This window comes from Sceloporus undulatus, chromosome 6 (assembly GCF_019175285.1).
Source record: "Sceloporus undulatus isolate JIND9_A2432 ecotype Alabama chromosome 6, SceUnd_v1.1, whole genome shotgun sequence".
NCBI classification, from domain to species: domain Eukaryota; kingdom Metazoa; phylum Chordata; class Lepidosauria; order Squamata; family Phrynosomatidae; genus Sceloporus; species Sceloporus undulatus.
The window spans coordinates 129,876,086-129,893,225 of NC_056527.1; the positions used below are offsets into that span (position 1 = coordinate 129,876,086).

Consider the following 17,140-nt stretch of genomic DNA (forward strand, 5'->3'; position numbering starts at 1 on the left):
TCCTTCCAGGGGTTGATGAAGTATCACTTCCATCAGCCCTCACTGTTAAGCAGGTTGGTATGGGCTACTGGGAACTGGAATTCTGTATTTACTTTGGAGGGCCTACAACTCCTGGAATTCATCAGCAAGCATGTACAGCAGGTTATTTTTTTCCCTTCTTTCATGCCATATTGACTACCACATCCCTTCACCCTACATTACTTAGCTCTGAGGTGGGAGGGCAAAATGTGGGATGGAATCCCCAGCTGAGACCCAAGGCACAGCATCATTTAATGACTCTCTGTGTAACTCTAAGTAGTTCTGTTCCACCCACATGTGTCAATGTGTCACTCTTCTCTCTTACACACATGCAAAGGAGGTTAAAATGGCTGTGTGGTTGTGATAGGCTTGCTCAGAAATGGGGAAACCATCACCCTCCAGACATGAATGGACTCCAGTTCCCATCAGACCCTAGCAGTACTGAAAGTAGTAAGTGGTAATGGGAGTAGTGGTAAATGCAAGTTTCGTTAGTTACTTGTTTGGGTTAGGCAGCTAGTTGCACATCCATCCTTCGTTATGAAATGGAATAACTATTTCTTTCTTGTAATCTTTACCTTGTAAACCCAAGTAACAAAGAACATGGGACCATTTACAAACTTGTTCTGAAATTTGCTAAGCCAGCAAATGCTGAACAGTGAGGCATACCAGCGACTAAACCAACACAACAAAACTGTCAGGGTTAGTAATCTAAAATATCAATGTTTGGAACTCAGCTACCTTTTTCCTGGATGTCTCCATCCCACCTCCAAATAGCTTAGGAGTGCCTTACATGGTGCCACCTAAACTTTTTGGAATACCACTCTTGATATTGGATATTGAGAAAACTTGGTTTATTAACATAGTATGTTTCTCATTGCACATGTCCAAGCCTTAACAGTACAGTAAAACAATATTGTGCAGCTCTCTAACTGCTCCTAAATGGATTTTTATGGCCAGAAAAATGTGGGAAAGTTATACATGGAAGTTACCTTTTGTTTGGATTCCTGATAAAATTCTGTTAAATGAGTAGACCAATGGCACAATAAAAACATCATTTGGAAGCATGCTTTTTTCAGAACTAGCAAATTCCAGAACAGTAGCTAGTGCTCTGTTGCAGCAAAACAACCTATCAAAGAGTCACAAGACTAATAGATTTGTTTTGGCATATGTTTTTCTGAATTTTGAGCCCTCTTCATCAATGTACTGTATGACTTTCTTTTTTTCAGCACAGATGTTTGTGTATGTTTCTCAATCAAATCTATCCACAACCTGGGAAAATTGCCTTTTTTGTCCATGACTCCATGCTGGCTAGAGGATTTTAGCAGTTTTCTGGATCAAAATGTATCTAACCAAACATATACTCTGGCCTATTTGTGAAGTCAGTGTTGGTGACAGTAGGTGGCAATATTGTACAAAAGTGGTGCTCAATGTTTTTCAACCTCCTAGTTCTGAGGTCCTGTGCATCTGAGTGCTAGTTGCTATGAAGTAAAAACAAGAGAGTGTCCCAGAGAGTGTCCTATTTGCTGTGGAAAATAAGATGCTGGACATTTGTGGAAAATAAGATGCTGGACTTAAGAGGACATTTGTCTCATCCAGCAAGAGTCTTCATGAATAAATCAAATTGAATTTTTAAGGCACCTGATATGAATTCCATAAATTATCCACTCACAGAACTGAACACTGGGATAGATAAGTCTTTGCCCTGATTCTGCAGGACTCTTCTTACAAACTGTAATTAGCATGACAGCTTCAGGAGTAGCAAGGCTATTTGGTGGTAAAACCTTTTTGACAGATTAGGTGTCCAACACTCAAGTCCAAAGTATAAAGTAGTTCCATTCTGATGTGTATTACAGCACTAAGTATCCCAGTATTTGGGGCTTCAGTTCTCAGCTCTTGAAGTATATAACATCTGGAAGACCAATGTTCAAAAACCAGTAGAGCATCTAGGGCCTGAAACAGATGGGGCAAAAGGACCACAGAGGGACTTATTATGCTTCGGCCATAGCAACCACATGCACCCAGTCCTGATCCAGGATGCCACCACGGTCCTGAACTGGGCTGCAGGAAGGAGCAGATTCTTCTCACTCCTTTTTGGCCCAGTTCTTCAGTGATGGTGTTGTGTTGGTGCAGTTTACAGCCACTTTTGGGGCACGTGTCATCTAAAAACTACATTCCAAATGCGTCCAGAAATCGTATTATTTGGCCCATCTGTTTCAGGCCCATGTCACGTAAGCAAGCCACCTCTAAGTATTCCTTGCCTAAAAATTGCTAAGAAATTTATTGGATTGTCATAAGTTGACAGGTGATTTAAAGGCATATACACACACCACAGACTTGCCATTGTTTTGTTGAGCTAGACAACAGCAGCAGCTTTGCAGGAGATGTTGACCAAAGTATAAGACTGACTCAGTCTAGTGTAATGTCAAACAATTCTTACACTCAAGAAGTTCTTTCCAATGCTTTGGGGAAATCCCCCACCCTTTCTTTTATTTTCTTGTTTTCTTTCTTTCTTTCTTTCTTTCTTTGGATAATTTGCATGCACTGGTTTCTGTTCTGGTCTCTGGAGGAGCAGAAAGCAAGCTTGCTCCATTTTCAACATGAACTTCATCCGGATATTTAAAGATCATTTTACATCTCAGACTTCTCCAAGCTACAAACCCAGGTTCCTATCTCATTCCTCATAGGGCTTGGATTTCTTCAGAGTGTGGCCTTTGATTATCTTGGTTGCCCTTCATACATTCCATCTTCCCCATATCCTTTTAAAACTGTGGTGTTCCTTTGAGACTGAATTGAAATATGATGTGTGTCAATTCAAAAAAGAATGCCTAAAAACAATCAGGTGTCCAGAATCATTTTGGAAAACACAATTAATTTTCAAATCTTCACTGACACTAGTTTGGAAAGTGCTTAAGCTCACCTTTGTTTAGTGTACGTACTTAGCTATGATACCGACACACCTCACCTGCTGTTCATCTCATTAGAATTTCCTGCCTGCTTTACAAAATGTTCCACTGTGAAGAGCATGGACAACAAGGGGATTTTTAAACTACTTATGAAAAGATTGTTGTGTGAGAGAGAAGAGATCATCAGGGTGGGAGGGGAAAGAAGCAGTGAAGTATTTAATCTTTTCCTTTAAAAAAAACCTCTTTGCAAACTTGAATGCCTCCTTTCCTGTGCCTCAGTTTGAGGAGTGTATTGCCATTCACATTAGCTCATTGCATTTCTTAATCCATGATAAATGTTGGGAAAGATGGTGTTACGTGTGGTGGAAATCCAACCAGACCACATGAAAGAGAATTAATGAAACAGAGGCAATCCTATTAGTTCCGGCCTGTATGGCTTTGAGGTAGAGACAGAGAAAGGGAGGAGGCATTTATCAGCAACGGAGTGGGGTGAGGGAAGGCAGAGCCATAAGATGATGCTAAGAGACAGAAAGGCAATGCAGACAGTGAGTGAGATCTTGGTTCTGTTTTCATCTGATATTGAGTAGCATTAGACAAATCGCTTAAACTCCACATCTTCTGTAATACCCATATTTTGTTATGTAGTACATCCAGCAGAACTAGTGTGGTGTAGTGGTCTGAGCATTGGACTGTGACTCTGGAGACACCAGGGTTCAAATCCTGGTTTGGCCATGGAAACACGCTGGGTGACCATGGGCAAATCAGTCTCTTTCAGCCTCAGAAGATGGCAATAGCAAACCCTCTCTGAAGAAACTTGCCAAGAAAACCTCATGATAGTTTCATCTTAGGGTCACCATACGTTGGAAACAACTTGAAGGCCCACAACAACAAACAACAAGTACATCCAGACAGCACATCCTGTCATTCAATGTTAACAGATAATTTGAAGTTCCTACATCTCATAAACCTCTCATAATGCAAAGGGATTGTGTAGCACCTTTGAGACTGATTGAAAGGAAGAAATCAGTAGCATAACCTCTCATAGTCAAAGGCTGTTGCCAAACTGCAGAATTAATGAAGTTTGACACCACTTTAACTGTCTTGGATCCATCCTATGAAATTCTGAGCTTTGTAATTTGTTGTGGCACAAGACCTCTTTGACAGAGAAGGCTAAATATCTCATAAAACTACAAATTCCATAATTCCATAGCTTTGAGACATAGCAATTAAAGTGTTGTCAAACTGCATTCATTCTGCAGTGTAGATGCAACCCCAATTTGCTTCATCAGATGCAACATCTGATGAAATAGATTTAGGAGCTAAACAAATGGGGCCAGTGGAGCGGCTTGCCACTGCCCCTTTGAGTGCCGGATCGGAGCTGCCACAACTGCACGCTGCAGCCCTGATCCAGCAATCTGCCCGCTCCAAAAGAAGAGGCAGAAAGCCGTTCCTTTTGGAGCCAGCAAAAAGCCACCCTTGCTGCTGCAGCGGTGGCTTTTCCCCATTTCTTTGGCACATCTTGTCTAAACTCTGTACAGAAGAAACGCCATGGATCCACCCATCGTCTGGTCAGCCTGGCTTTCCAGCAACTTGGAGGGGGGGTCGGGGCATATGGTCACCATGCCCCCACTCCACCCCGATGCCAGCCCTTGTACAGTCCCTTAGTCTATGACTATGCATATGGTGAAGTAGACTTAGCTATGGAAGCTACTCTAAGATCTCTTTGCATACTGTTTCAGACTAATATAATTAGGTCTTTGAATTCTTTTTTCACAATATTTTGTTTGTTGAAAAATGTCTGCAGGCATCTGTTTCAAGAGTTGCCAAGGTTGGTTGGTTGGTTGGCTGCTAATGCCCAGACCTCAGTAGAGGTTCACTTACAAACCCAGGAGTCCAGCAGGTCTTCTGCTCATCCTCTTCCTCCCCTCACCGCCTCCCCATCCTTGCTGTATCTGTTTGCAATTACCTACCCTCTTGCGTGAACAAGTAGCAAAGGGAAAGAGGAAATGGAGCATTAGGCTTCACATACTAGGTCCCATCTTCTGGGTGGATTGTGCCCAAAGAAGAAGGCAAATAGAGGGACAAGAACAGCATGAGTGAGGATCTTGGCCAAAGAGTACCCATGGCACTGTATGCATCAACTATGCAGTCCTTATAATTTAAAGTCCAGAAATCCTAAGGATAAAGAGCAGGTGCCTTGAAGTTATCCATCAGTTTGCAACTGAATTGCACAAGTTGTTTGATCACAGTCTTATCCAGGGGAGTGTGAAGTATGTCATCTCTTTTCAACTGGTATTATTTCTAAATTTACATTTATACATATAAATTAGCAGAGGGAACTTATTATGCAAATTGGTCTTCTCTTTCTCCTTTTTTAAAAAGTCAGTGCACATCCTGGAGAGGATAGTGCCTAAGCTCTCTCTCTCTCCCTCTCTCTCTCTGTGTGTGTGTGTGTGTGTGTGAGAGCGAGAGAGAGAGAGAGAGAGAGAGAGAGAAGTTAAATCCACCATTCATTCTAATGAGTGGCAGCTGTTGGCTTCCTTTGCTTTCAGTGGGGTTGTGAATCTATCCTAGGCTTTAATCCAAACTCTAATAGAGCTATCCAAGGTGGTAAATCCTACAACAAAATAAATTTGGGCCCTATACAGACCAGCAGAAAGCTCCTTGCCTCCAGAGCACCATTTTGGTGTGCACCAGTCCAAATGGCATGCGCCATCATGCCGCACCACCGGCACTGCATCCACATGATGCAGCACCGAAGGGGTGTCATAAAGCCGTACTGCTGCAGCTATGGCACCCATTGGAGGGTGCAAAAAGGAGCTACTTTTTGCAGCACCTTTTTGCGCTCTCCAGAGACCAGATTGGGGCCACGGTGTGAGGTTGCTGCGGCCCCGATCCAGCCAGTAAAGGGGTGGCTGCAGACTGCCCCTTTGAGGTAGTCTGTATAGCCCCTTAGTCCCTTGTGGTTGGAGGTTCTAATAATGGCTCAAACAACTAATCAGAACCAAAGATTACATTTTTTAAACCAATGACCAGATGGTTTTACAAAAATATCCAGCCAGGCACTCAGAGAAACGGATAGAATGCTGGACCGCAATGGAACATCCTAAATTAATAGGCCCCATTGAAACAATGGGACCAGATTTTCATGACTTTTCCCCTTTATTTCAGTGGGACTCAAGCTCAACTAAGGAAGCCCAGATCAATAGATATAAATAATTATATCTTTCCTCATCCTTTTTTGCATTAGAAAAATCCAGAGGAATCTTGGGATGTTGCTGAGCAGCTTTTCATCTGCAACATGAAGTAAAAATCCAGTGACAGTTGGGTGGTCTAACAAAAGGGGGGGGGAATAAGAATTCACTAGAGTTGTATTTCATGGTCGTGGTGATAGGATAAGACAGGCATGTCCGCTCTCACAGACATAAGTTCCCTCACCAGCCCCTTGAGATCTGGCTGGGAAGCATGTCTGTCTGTTGGCAGCACAATCCTGGCACAGAGCTCAAAATGTGTATTTGTCAGACCTTTTGTGACCAAAAGAAGTAAAATAAAATAACATCTCTGGATTGGACAAAAAAAAAATCTGAATTGGGCCAACCATGGCTGATAGATATGTTAAAAAACAAAATGCATGTTAAAAGTACACTCACATGAACTTTCAAGTAAAATAGCAAGTATGGGCAAACCATTCTTGCTTCTCTGTTTTTATATAGAGGGAAAAACACATATTCCATTTACTTTAGTCTACTGTTTCTTTCTGTACCACTTTTTCTGTCAAGGAAAACAAGTTAGAGGAGGAGATCATGCATTAGCACTGTAGTTATAATGATGGAGCTCTGTCATGATAGAGGCTCTACTTGGATCAAGTGAGGTTCCTGCCCAAGGGAACAGAGCTGGCTTACCAGATATTGAGTGTTTGAAGAGGTCCAGAATCTAAAATCGCTTAACTGTACCACAACAAGGTCCTGTCTGTGGCTGACAACAAACTATGCCAGCCATGAAAGCTTTCAACTTCACATACCCAATGGTGTTGAAAGATGGGAGTTGTAGTCCAACAACATCCCAAATGCCACAAGTGGACTATTCCTGCTTTAAAGAAATCAGGACAACATCCTTTCAAATAGGAAACTATTGTCTTCTATATCAGAGAATACCTGGCCAAATAAGATTGTATCCACACTACATAAATATAGCAATCTTATTTATACCATCTTAACTACAATGGCTATTTCCTATGGAAGTCTGGAAAGGAGATGCTATGCATTCTCTTATATGCTTCACTAAACTACAGCACTAGAGCTCTGTGGCAGAGAAGTCTAATTACCTCACTAAACTACAGATCCCAGGATTCCATAGCATGTAGCCATGGCAGTTAAAGCAGTATCAAAGTGCTATAATGGTGTAGTGCATAATCTGGGTTGCACTAAACTCTCATGCAAATAGGGAGGCACCTGCACACCTTGAGATCTGAGCATGGGAACGTCGCTTTTTTGGATTACACTTCCCAGAATCTCCCAACCAGAAGGAAACAGCTTGCGGACTGCTCTGCTTCTGAAACAAACAGGACTGTTGCCAGTAAAGGAAATTACACGACAAGGGCAGGTTTTAAGCTCTTCCTAAAGTCCACTCCTTCCTCCACTGAGTGTGTTGAAAAACAGTCCCTCTCCCCTTCTCCCACCTCCACTTTATCTCTCTCCCACCCCCAAATCATTCCTCGCAGAGTGGGAAAATAACGGGAACAAAGCAGGCCTCGATCAGTATTAGACTGGGGGATTCTGAGCAGCTCCCCTTTTGTCCATTGCCAGCTGGGAATGAGTTACAAAAGGAAACCTCCATTCCCTTGGAGCCGGGGCCACCTCCATTGAGCTGCAGTCAAGCAGAAGCTGGCTCTGGTCTCTCACCCCACTTCTTTTCTTTTTCCTCCCTCTCTCACTTTCCCCCACTGACACAACAAAACCTCCTCCTCAGACCTGCTCTTTTCCTTGACGGCCTTCCCTTGTATTGAGCCAGCCCAGCAAATGAGATGTCCTTTCTGCTTTAACTAACTCGGGGAAACATCCGCAGACTCTATCTTTCCTTTCATGGGAGTTTGGCTTGGCAGCCAAGGGGTTGAAGGAGCTGGAGGGAGAATGGGAAAGGGGGAGGAAAAGATGGCACTGGGCGAGGGAAAGAGGACGCGTAAAATGGTTGCTATAGGGATCATGCCAAGGGTTGTGTTGAAGGGAGACACCAACTCAGAGAAAGCCATGGCCTCCCCAACATGGCGCACCTGCAGAGAGGAGGTGGGGAGGGTGGACAGAGACACGACGTTAGGTTGGGGAGAGTTTTCCTTCACTCCCCCCCCCTTTTCTTTTCTTTTTTAGGTTACGGGCCTCGCTGTGCTCCGCTTCCCACTTTGTTGGCTTGGAAGCTTCTCAGAATGCAAAAAGTAGGAGGCCCAAACAAAGGTCTCTGTGGCAGGAGGGGAAAATGGCTTCTCCTCAGGAGGCATTTTAAAAGCCCCGTCCTCCTGTTGGGATGATTAGGGACCAATTTAAAGGTCACTTTGGCAAGAAAAAAGGCTCATGCTGCTCGCAGTTGTGCCGCGACTACCTGCCTGCTAGGCCGGAGTGTGTCTCCGCGGCTCCCACTGGGCTGGGGTTCACAGGTGAAAAGCAAGGGAAGAAGCACAAAGCACACACAACCATTGCGGAGCTGCTGAGGAAAAGCGAAGGAGAAGGGCTGGAGCTAGCTGACTCAAAGGCATTGCTTCAGTTTGTGTTGTTGTTGTCAACTACCCTTGAGTCGATCCTGACCCATGCGGATGAGACATCTCCAAGACCCTCTGTCCTCCACTGCTTGCTCAACTCGTGCAAACTCATACTTGAGATCTCTTTAATAGAGTCCATCCATCTTGCATGTGGCCTTCCTCTCTTTCTACTTCCCTTTCCTAGCATTACTGTTTTTTCCAATGATTCATGCCTTCTCATGATGTGTCCAAAGTACAACAACCTGGGTTTTATCATCTTGGCTTCTAGGGAGATTTCTGACTTGATCTGCTCCAGGACCCATTTGTTTGTCTTTTTGGCTTAGCACTCTTCTCCAGCTGATTTTTCTCCTATCCTCCTCCTTAACTGTCCAGCTCTCACATCCATACATGGCAATAAGGGAATACAATGGCTTGCACAATTCTAACGTTTGTGCTCAGTTGTCATCCTTGCATTTTAGAATCTTCTCTGGGTCTTTCATAGCTGTCATTCCCAATCTTAGTCTTCTAATTTCCTGGCTGCAGTCTCCATTTCTATCAATGGTTGATCCCAGGTATGAGAATTCTTTTACTATTTCTATTTCTTCATTGTCTAATTCAAATTTGTGTAGGTTCTCTGTGGTCATTATTGTTGTTTTCTTTATGTTCAACAATAGGCCTGCCTTTGCAGTGTCTTTCTTGATCTTTCTTAGTAATTGTTCCAGGTCTTTGAGGTTTTCTGCTAAAATCATGGTGTTGTCTGCATATCTTAGATTGTTGATATTCCTTCTATTTTCACTACTCCTTCATCTGTGTCCAAGCCTACTTTCCTTACAATATGTTCAGCATATAAATTAAACTGGTAGGGGGTGATAAAATGCAGCCTTATCTGACTTCTCCGTGTTCTGTTCTTTTTCTGACAGTAGCCTCTTGTCCTAAGTACAGATTTCTCATCAGGACTATCAAATGTGTTGGCACTCCCATGTCTTTAAGGGCATTCCATAGCTTTTCATGATCTATGTATTTAGTCAAAGGCTTTACTGTAGTCTATAAAGCACATGCTGATTTTCTTTTGGAACTTCCTGGTTCACTCCATTAGCCATTGTATGTTTGCAGTGTGGTCCCTTGTGCATCTTCCTTTCTAGTATACCACTCGGACCTCTGGGATTTCTCTCTCCATGTATGATAGGCGTCTATGCTGCAGAAATTTGAGCATGATTTTGCTTATGTGAGAGATTAGTGCCATGGTCCTATAGTTACTGCAATCTTCTGTGTCTCCTTTTTTGTGCATGGGGATGTATATTGATTGTTTCCAATCTCTTGGCCATTGTTTAGTTTTCCATATCGGTTGATATATGTTGGTTAGCACTAGAGTTGACTCTGTCAATGTGGATTGCTGCAGTTCAATTGGAATATCACCGGTTCCTGACGATTAGTTACTTAGTTAGACTTGCTACTTATAGTTATAGATACATAATGCAGAATGCTGACCAATGTCACCAATGAATGAGTTAGAGAGCTATTTTTATAAAGGCTAGAGAAAAAGAAAGAGAATTCAAAAGTCCTGGAAGGATAATTGGATGTTTTTGAAAGAGACAAACCTACCCCCCTACCCCCCATGTAAACTGTTTTAGACAAGACAGCCCTCTGTCTAAAAGCCTTCTCTCTTTTATCTTGTTTATCTGGAAAAGTTCCTGGGGGCACATATCTAACTTCCATTGAGTATTGCTGCTTCACTCTTGCCGACATTACATTGACCTCTCGACTCAACTCCAGCAATAAAAGGGGCTCAAGCACTTAATCTTTACTGGGATTTATGGGTGCCTCTTTGACAGACTACTCTTTCTGCCTCCTAGAAGGTCCTGGGGTTGACCTGGAACTGCTGAAACCCTGCCTTTGGGTTAACCTTTTCACTTGACACAACCCCGCTGGACAAGGAGGTGCTGTATAAAAGCGAGGGGGGTCATGTCCTGTCCATGACTGCTGTCACAGTTCCCACATCTATCAATTGGGTGGGTCTCCAAGGAAAAAGCAGGGCCTGGGGTCTGAGGTCATGGAGTTTCTAAACAAATGGGGACAGATTCATGCTGATGGCTACCTTCACCACTAATGGGAAACCATGTTTCTCTCTGGCAGTGACGTAGCTGAATGCAACAGAAGTACTCTGGGTAAATGGTGAAAATCATCTCACAACAGCTACAAGCGAGTAGAAAGACTGACCCTTTCTTGCTTCTAAGGGTCTCTTTACATATTACTTTTTTAAATAAAATGTCTCAGATTTTCAAAGCTAGGCAACTGACCAACTGCTATCAATTGCAAATCACTTTGCTGCAATTGACCCCCCTCCCTCTGTCCTTGCAAAGTGAAAACAAGGAAAGAAAAGAGGGAAGACAGTGCTGGACAGCTCAGTCAGGCAACTACTCAGCAGCGTCAGTGGCAGGGGGTTCAGGGAGTATGGCCCACACCGGGTGGCATCCCAGAAGAGAAGTGAAGGGGTGACACCCAACTGGTCCCTCCTCCCACTGTGGGGTGAGAAGGGCTGAGCGGTCCCCTCCTTATGAGAAGGCTAGAACTGCAGCAGCACAGGAGAGGGCAAAGCAGTCCCCTCCTGCCATCACTGAGTTGCCTCCAGCCTCCTCATGACAAGGCCAGCAATTTGCCCCCTGGCAGCCCCCTCAACAGGCCTCCTGCACCAGGTGGCACCAGGGATGGAGACACCACTGCAGCTACCCACCTAAATGGGAGACTGAGTGGGAATGAAAAGCAATGGGAACAGCTAGATTAGATGTAAGGAGAGTGATCCTGTATGTTGCAGGAATGGAAATAACCCTAATTTACATAAGCCTCACTGGGTAGCCTCCTAGAGTTACACGCTGGAGGAAAAGAAAGAAACGGTAGAAAAAGAGAAAAAGAAGGGAAATGAGAAAAGAAAAATAGGCAGGCACTTTTAAAAACATGCCATTGTGTGCAAATGGGAGTTGTCTTGCTGTAGAATATTTACATCATGCAAGCTTTCAAAAGCTTTCAAAGCTTCACTGGCTTTTTCATCAGTTGTTAAAAATAGTTGTTAAAAATTATACAGGAGAAGAAACATGATGCTAGAGTTATAGGCCTACATTTTGTCTTAAACATTACTTCCATTGCCAGTTAAGGTGGTCTGGATGGATCTCAATGCAGACAGAGGTCACTCCCTTTTTTTGGCCATGAGGGGACTAGGAATGAAAGGCAGGCAGTAAAAGACAAGCAGCCATAAAGGAACTAGACTGGATCCTAAAATGTCAAGGTATAACTCTGAACCCCAAAGTGAAGATTGTTCAAGCCATTATATTCCCCATCACCATGTGAGAGCTGTGCAGTGAAGAAAGCAGACCAAAAGAAAATCAACTCATTTGAGATGTGGTGCTGGAAAAGAGTGCAGAGGATACTATGGACTGACAAGAAGACAAATGGATTCTAGAACAGATCAAGCCAAAACTCCCTGGAAGCCAGGCTGATTAAACTGAGGCTGTTGTATTTTGGCCACATCATCAGAAGGCATGAAAAACTGGAAAAGGCAATAATGCTAGGAAAGGTAGAAGGCAGTAGAAAGAGAGGAAGAATACATGTTGGATGGACTCAATCAGGGAGGTCATGGGCCTGCACTTGGTAGAGCAGTGGAGGACAAGGGGATCCTGGAGATGTCTCATCCACAGGGTTGCCATGAGTCAAGGTTGACTCAAGGGCAGTTAACAACAACAACAACAACAACAACAACAACAACAATAAATTTTCAGTTCTATTAGCAACAAAAATCCTGTGCTGGGAGGAAACCCTATGGCAGGGGTCGGCAACCTCCGGCCCGCGGGCCGGATGTGGCCCGCGAAGGCCTGGCTGCCGCCCCCCCGGTGGCTCTTGCCGCCGCGGTGGCTGCCCGTCGCGGCTTTTCGCCGCTCTGGCCGCCGCCATTTTGGGCGAAAAAATGGCGGCGCCCATAGCGGCCTCTGGGGCTATGGGCGCCGTCATTTTTTGCCCAAAATGGTGGTGCTCAGAGCGGCCGCCGCGGCAGCGGCGGCAGGCCTCTAGGAAGCCCGCTACCGTCTCTGGGACCCTCCAGGAGGGCTCCCAGGGCGGCAGGGGGCCTCTGGGAGGCCCGCTGCCGTCTCTGGGAACCTCCAGGCGGGCTCCCAGGGCGGCAGGGGGCCTCTGCAGGCCCGCTGCCGTCCCTGGGCCCTGCAGAGGGCTCCCAGGGCGGCAGTGGGCCTCTGGGAGGCCCGCTGCCGTCCTCAGGGGCCCTGATTTAGGACTCCCAGGGTGGCAGGGGGCCTCTGGCGGCCCGCGCCACCCTGGGGGCCCTGCAGGGAGGCTCCCAGGGCGGCAGGGGGCCTCTGCAGGGCCCGCTGCCGTCCCTGGCCCTGAAGGAGGGCTCCCAGGCGGCAGGGGGCCTCTGCGGGGCCCGCTGCGTCCCTGGGGCCTGCAGGAGGGCTCCCAGGGTGGCAGGGGGCCTCTGGAGGCCCGCTGCCGTCTCTGGGACCCTCCGGCGGCGGCTCCCAGGGCGGAGGGCCTCTGCAGGCCCACTGCCGTCTCTGGGGCCCGCAGGAGGGCTCCCAGGGTGGCAGGGGGCCTCTGCAGGGCCCGCTTGCTGTCTCGGGACCCTCCAGGCGGGCTCCCAGGGCGGCAGGGAGCCTCTGCGGGGCCAGCTGCCATCTCTGGGGCCCGGCAGGAGGGTTCCCAGGGCGGCAGGGGCCTCTGCGGGGCCCACTGCCTTCTCTGGGGCCCTCCAGGGCGGCTCCCAGGCGGCTGGGGGCCTCTGGAAGGCCCAGTGCCGTCACTGGGGCCCTCCAGGGGGTCCTCCAGTACGGGCAGGGCCCCCCCCCAGCTTTTTGCTGGTCTCGGACAGGGCCTAGGGCCCCGTCAGGGGCCAGCAAAAATGGGGAGGCCTGGCCCTCGGAGGGGGGAAGCTCCGCCCCCGGCATGCGGCCCCCCCCTGGAGGTGGAAGCTCCACCCCCCAGCACACAGCCCCGCCCCGGAGGGTGGAAGCTCCACCCCCGGCATGTGGCCCCGCCCCAGAGGGTGGAAGCTCCACCCCTGGCACGTGGCCCCGCCCCAGAGGGTCGAAGCTCCACCCCCCAGCTTCGGCCCCCCAGTCGCCTGAGGGACAGCAACCCGGCCCCCGGCTCAAAAAGGTTGCCTACCCCTGCCCTATGGCAACCCTAAGGTGAACCTATCATGGGGGCTATCTTGACAAGTATTGTTCAGATAAGAGTTGCCATTGCTTTTCCCTGAGGTTGAGAACATATGACTTGCCCAAGACAGATAAATAGATTGATAGATAGATAAGATGATACTCCCTGTATGCAAGGAAGCCGGTCGTGATCCACAAAATATCATGCTGTTCATATTTCTCCCTCTCTCTCAAAGGTTCCAGTTATTCCTTCTTGTTATGCAGCAACAGTTTAAAATGGATACCTCTTTGAAAATGGCTTTTATGTTCTTACTTGCTTTGCCAACCAGAAAGGGGAAGAAGAAGTTAAAATACTTGCTTTCTCCATCAGGGAGGACAGATGTATCTATCTGTTGGCTCTTTGATGGAGTGGGAAAAAGGCTGTGCTCAATTAGGAGATGCTAAACTGGGCAGACAGGGAGGTGTGAGGAGCAGCACCACGAACAAGGAGTAAGAATGATAGATGGCTTGTGTGTTGGTGAGTTAAATGGGTACACATCTCTTTAGGGCTAATTATGTTTGTTAAATCTGTGTGAGTCAATTAAAAAAGTCCAAGAAAACAAGTAAGGAAGTGGGGAGTGCAGATGCGTGGGGGAAAGGAATACAGAAAAGTAGGTGCAACAGCAGCAAAGAGGACAGCAATAAAGACAGAGGGATTTTCTGCACTGAAATGATGAAATAATTGGCGCTGAGCTCAATAAATGTAATTGTAACCATCTCGGGTGCATTGAGCTTTTGTGACAAATGAAAATGTTGCAGCCCCCCTTCAAGGCACACCGTCTCCCCCCCTCTTTTCCCGGCCAGGTTGACAAAGGAGCAGCCGACAAGCGGTTAAATCTATCAAGGGATGGTCAATTTTGTTTGAAAACACTCTTTTCTCTCCCCTTTCCATCTCCACCCCACAACCTCTTGCAAAGTGGTGAGCTTTCTTTTATGCAGTCAATCTCCCCTCACCAGGATGGCTGGAACTCAACTTTTTTCCTTGCCTGCTCCCTAAAAGAGAGAGAGAGTGAAGGTATTTTGCATGGGAAGGTTTTTTTAAAGTGTGTGTGAGAGAGAGAGAGTGAGAGAGAGAAGGAAAGAAAGATGGGGTGGGGGGCATGAAAATGAAAAATGTCTGGCCTTCAGGAAGGAAGCCACAAAGAAAGTTTCCCTTTTCTTCAGTGATAATTTCGTTTAGTTCTTCACAATATTGGGGATGGGGGTGGGAGGGAAGGGGTGGAAAGAGAGGGACCCTACTCACAAATGCCCCCTCCCCTCCTCCTGATGTCACAGATGGTGCAGAGAAGCAGCCTGCGCACAGCATGGGGCCTATATGCTTGCCTCCCCCATTGTTTGCCCAGTTAAAAAAGAAGGGGGGAAAATACAAAAGCAGTTGGAAAACATGCTTAATAACAAATTCCAAATAATTTCCCAAACAGAAAGGCTTGAGCTAGGCAGAGAGGGGAGAGCTGGGCAGGCAAAGAAGGGGGCAGAGAGAGAATAAGAGAGAAAGAGGGGGGCAAAACCTGCCCCCAAGGCTTCTTGGGCATTTGGACAAGAGTTTTATTTGGATTCCTTGAATGCTACCAGAGGGGAGTTGGTTTTTTCCCCCTTTGAGCCAGCCATCTCTCCCTTGGCGCCTTTTCCGCTGCAGGATGTTGCCTGGGGTTCTCCTGCTGGGCTTTGCGTCCCTCCCCTGGGTTTGGGGGGCTCAGAGATGCCAATGCCAATGCACCTGCCTGCCTGAGCAAGTGGGAAAGGCCCTGCAGGTGTCACCACGCAGGCAGACCCGGCAGCTTCGGCACAGCCACCAACTTAGGCAGAGGCACAGGTTAAGAGGTAAGAAAAACTCCACCCCATCTCATCCCACCCCACATTTTTTTAAAAAGATAGATAGATAGATAGATAGATAGATAGATAGATAGATAGATAGATAGATAGATAGATTAAGGAGAATCCAGAGATGACTTGCCAACACAAGTCAAGCCCAGCAGGAGACACCTGTTTCATCTTGCTTAGCATCTCCCTCATTTTGAGAGCTTACGTTCTGGATGATTTCAGAGCAAAAGTGTGCCAAAGTGTGAAGCAAGGTAGGGGCAGCATTACTGTCCTGACCTTTGGCCAGCTGACACTTGCTGGAAAGGATGGCTTTGGTGGCAAGGAGACATTGCTGCACCATGGAGAATGATCTCCAGTGTGTAAATGCATGAACTTGGGCTTCACACCTTGATCTTGCTCTCTAATGCAGAATCACCTTTGAGTCAAAATCTGGGAATGTAGAAATGCATGATGCCATAAGACTAGCCATACGATGGCTAAAGAAGATAAAGGGGGTGTCTGTGGGGTTTTTTAGGGTGGGACCATGTGTCACTTGTTTTTTCTGCATGATTTAAAGCAAACTGTAAGGCCTTTGGGGCAGAGACAAAGAACAGATGCAGGCAAACAGAACAGATAGATCAGGCAAAAAAAGAAAGAAAGAGAAAAGAAAAGAAAGATTCATTTGGAAAGAACCATCAGATATAGAGTATGCACCAGAGTTAATCCAGCATCGCAGCCTGTGAGATCACCAGCATTTGCGAGGCCAGCCCTGCCCTGAGGCAGACACCTCATACTATGTACCTTGACTTGGGGAGCGAGATGGGGTGCTCTGCTTCAGGCAGCATATTCTCTTAGGCCAAACCTGGATGCATTTTACTTCCATGAGTTTTTCTTCAGGAAAGCTTCTGAGTAACTTTGTGTCCAACTAAGTAGGAGATGTGCTCCCTAACAGAAAGGTGACATCCTTTTAATAAACAACCATCAAAATCACTAGTGCCAATTCTATCTTGCAGATGCCACAAGATGCTTGGAGTTGAGCACTTTGCCACCACTTCTTTTGTTTTTCTAGAGAATGGTCAACCATTTGATCTGTTTCTTAACATTTCAAGGCAAAATACTGAACCTAAATTCTACTGTTCTTGCTTCTGTTTCAGTAAGGTTTTACAAAAGAACATCATTTGTCTTAAACACATTTTTAAAGAAAAGCTTCCTTGGTAAAATAACCAAGGGAAGAATGACCAGTGAATAAAGGATAATGGTTAGGAAGTTACTATTATCATAATGGTTAGAAGAAAGAGAGCTATGTGATCTGGAGTAGATTTTATTTGTCTTGAGATGTACATTGAGTGTGAAGGTTGTATTCACTACACACAAACACATTTACTAGAGAACACAGCTTGGCCTTGAAAGTCAATGTAGAGGCAGTTGTATCTCTTTATTTTTTGCTGCCTTTGTCTCTCTTGATGTTGTTGCTGAACGCTCAAACACTTTGA

General features: G+C 46.1%; 1 protein-coding gene across 1 annotated transcript in view; it reads left to right on the forward strand.

The window, feature by feature from the left end:
* The first annotated feature begins 15,357 nt into the window (after positions 1–15,357).
* ROBO4 (roundabout guidance receptor 4) overlaps positions 15,358–17,140 on the forward strand; it is a 53,363-nt gene continuing 51,580 nt past the window's right edge. The window contains 1 exon segment of the mRNA XM_042476428.1: positions 15,358–15,668. Within this exon segment, the coding sequence (XP_042332362.1) occupies positions 15,410–15,668 (259 nt within the window). The 5' untranslated portion in view covers positions 15,358–15,409.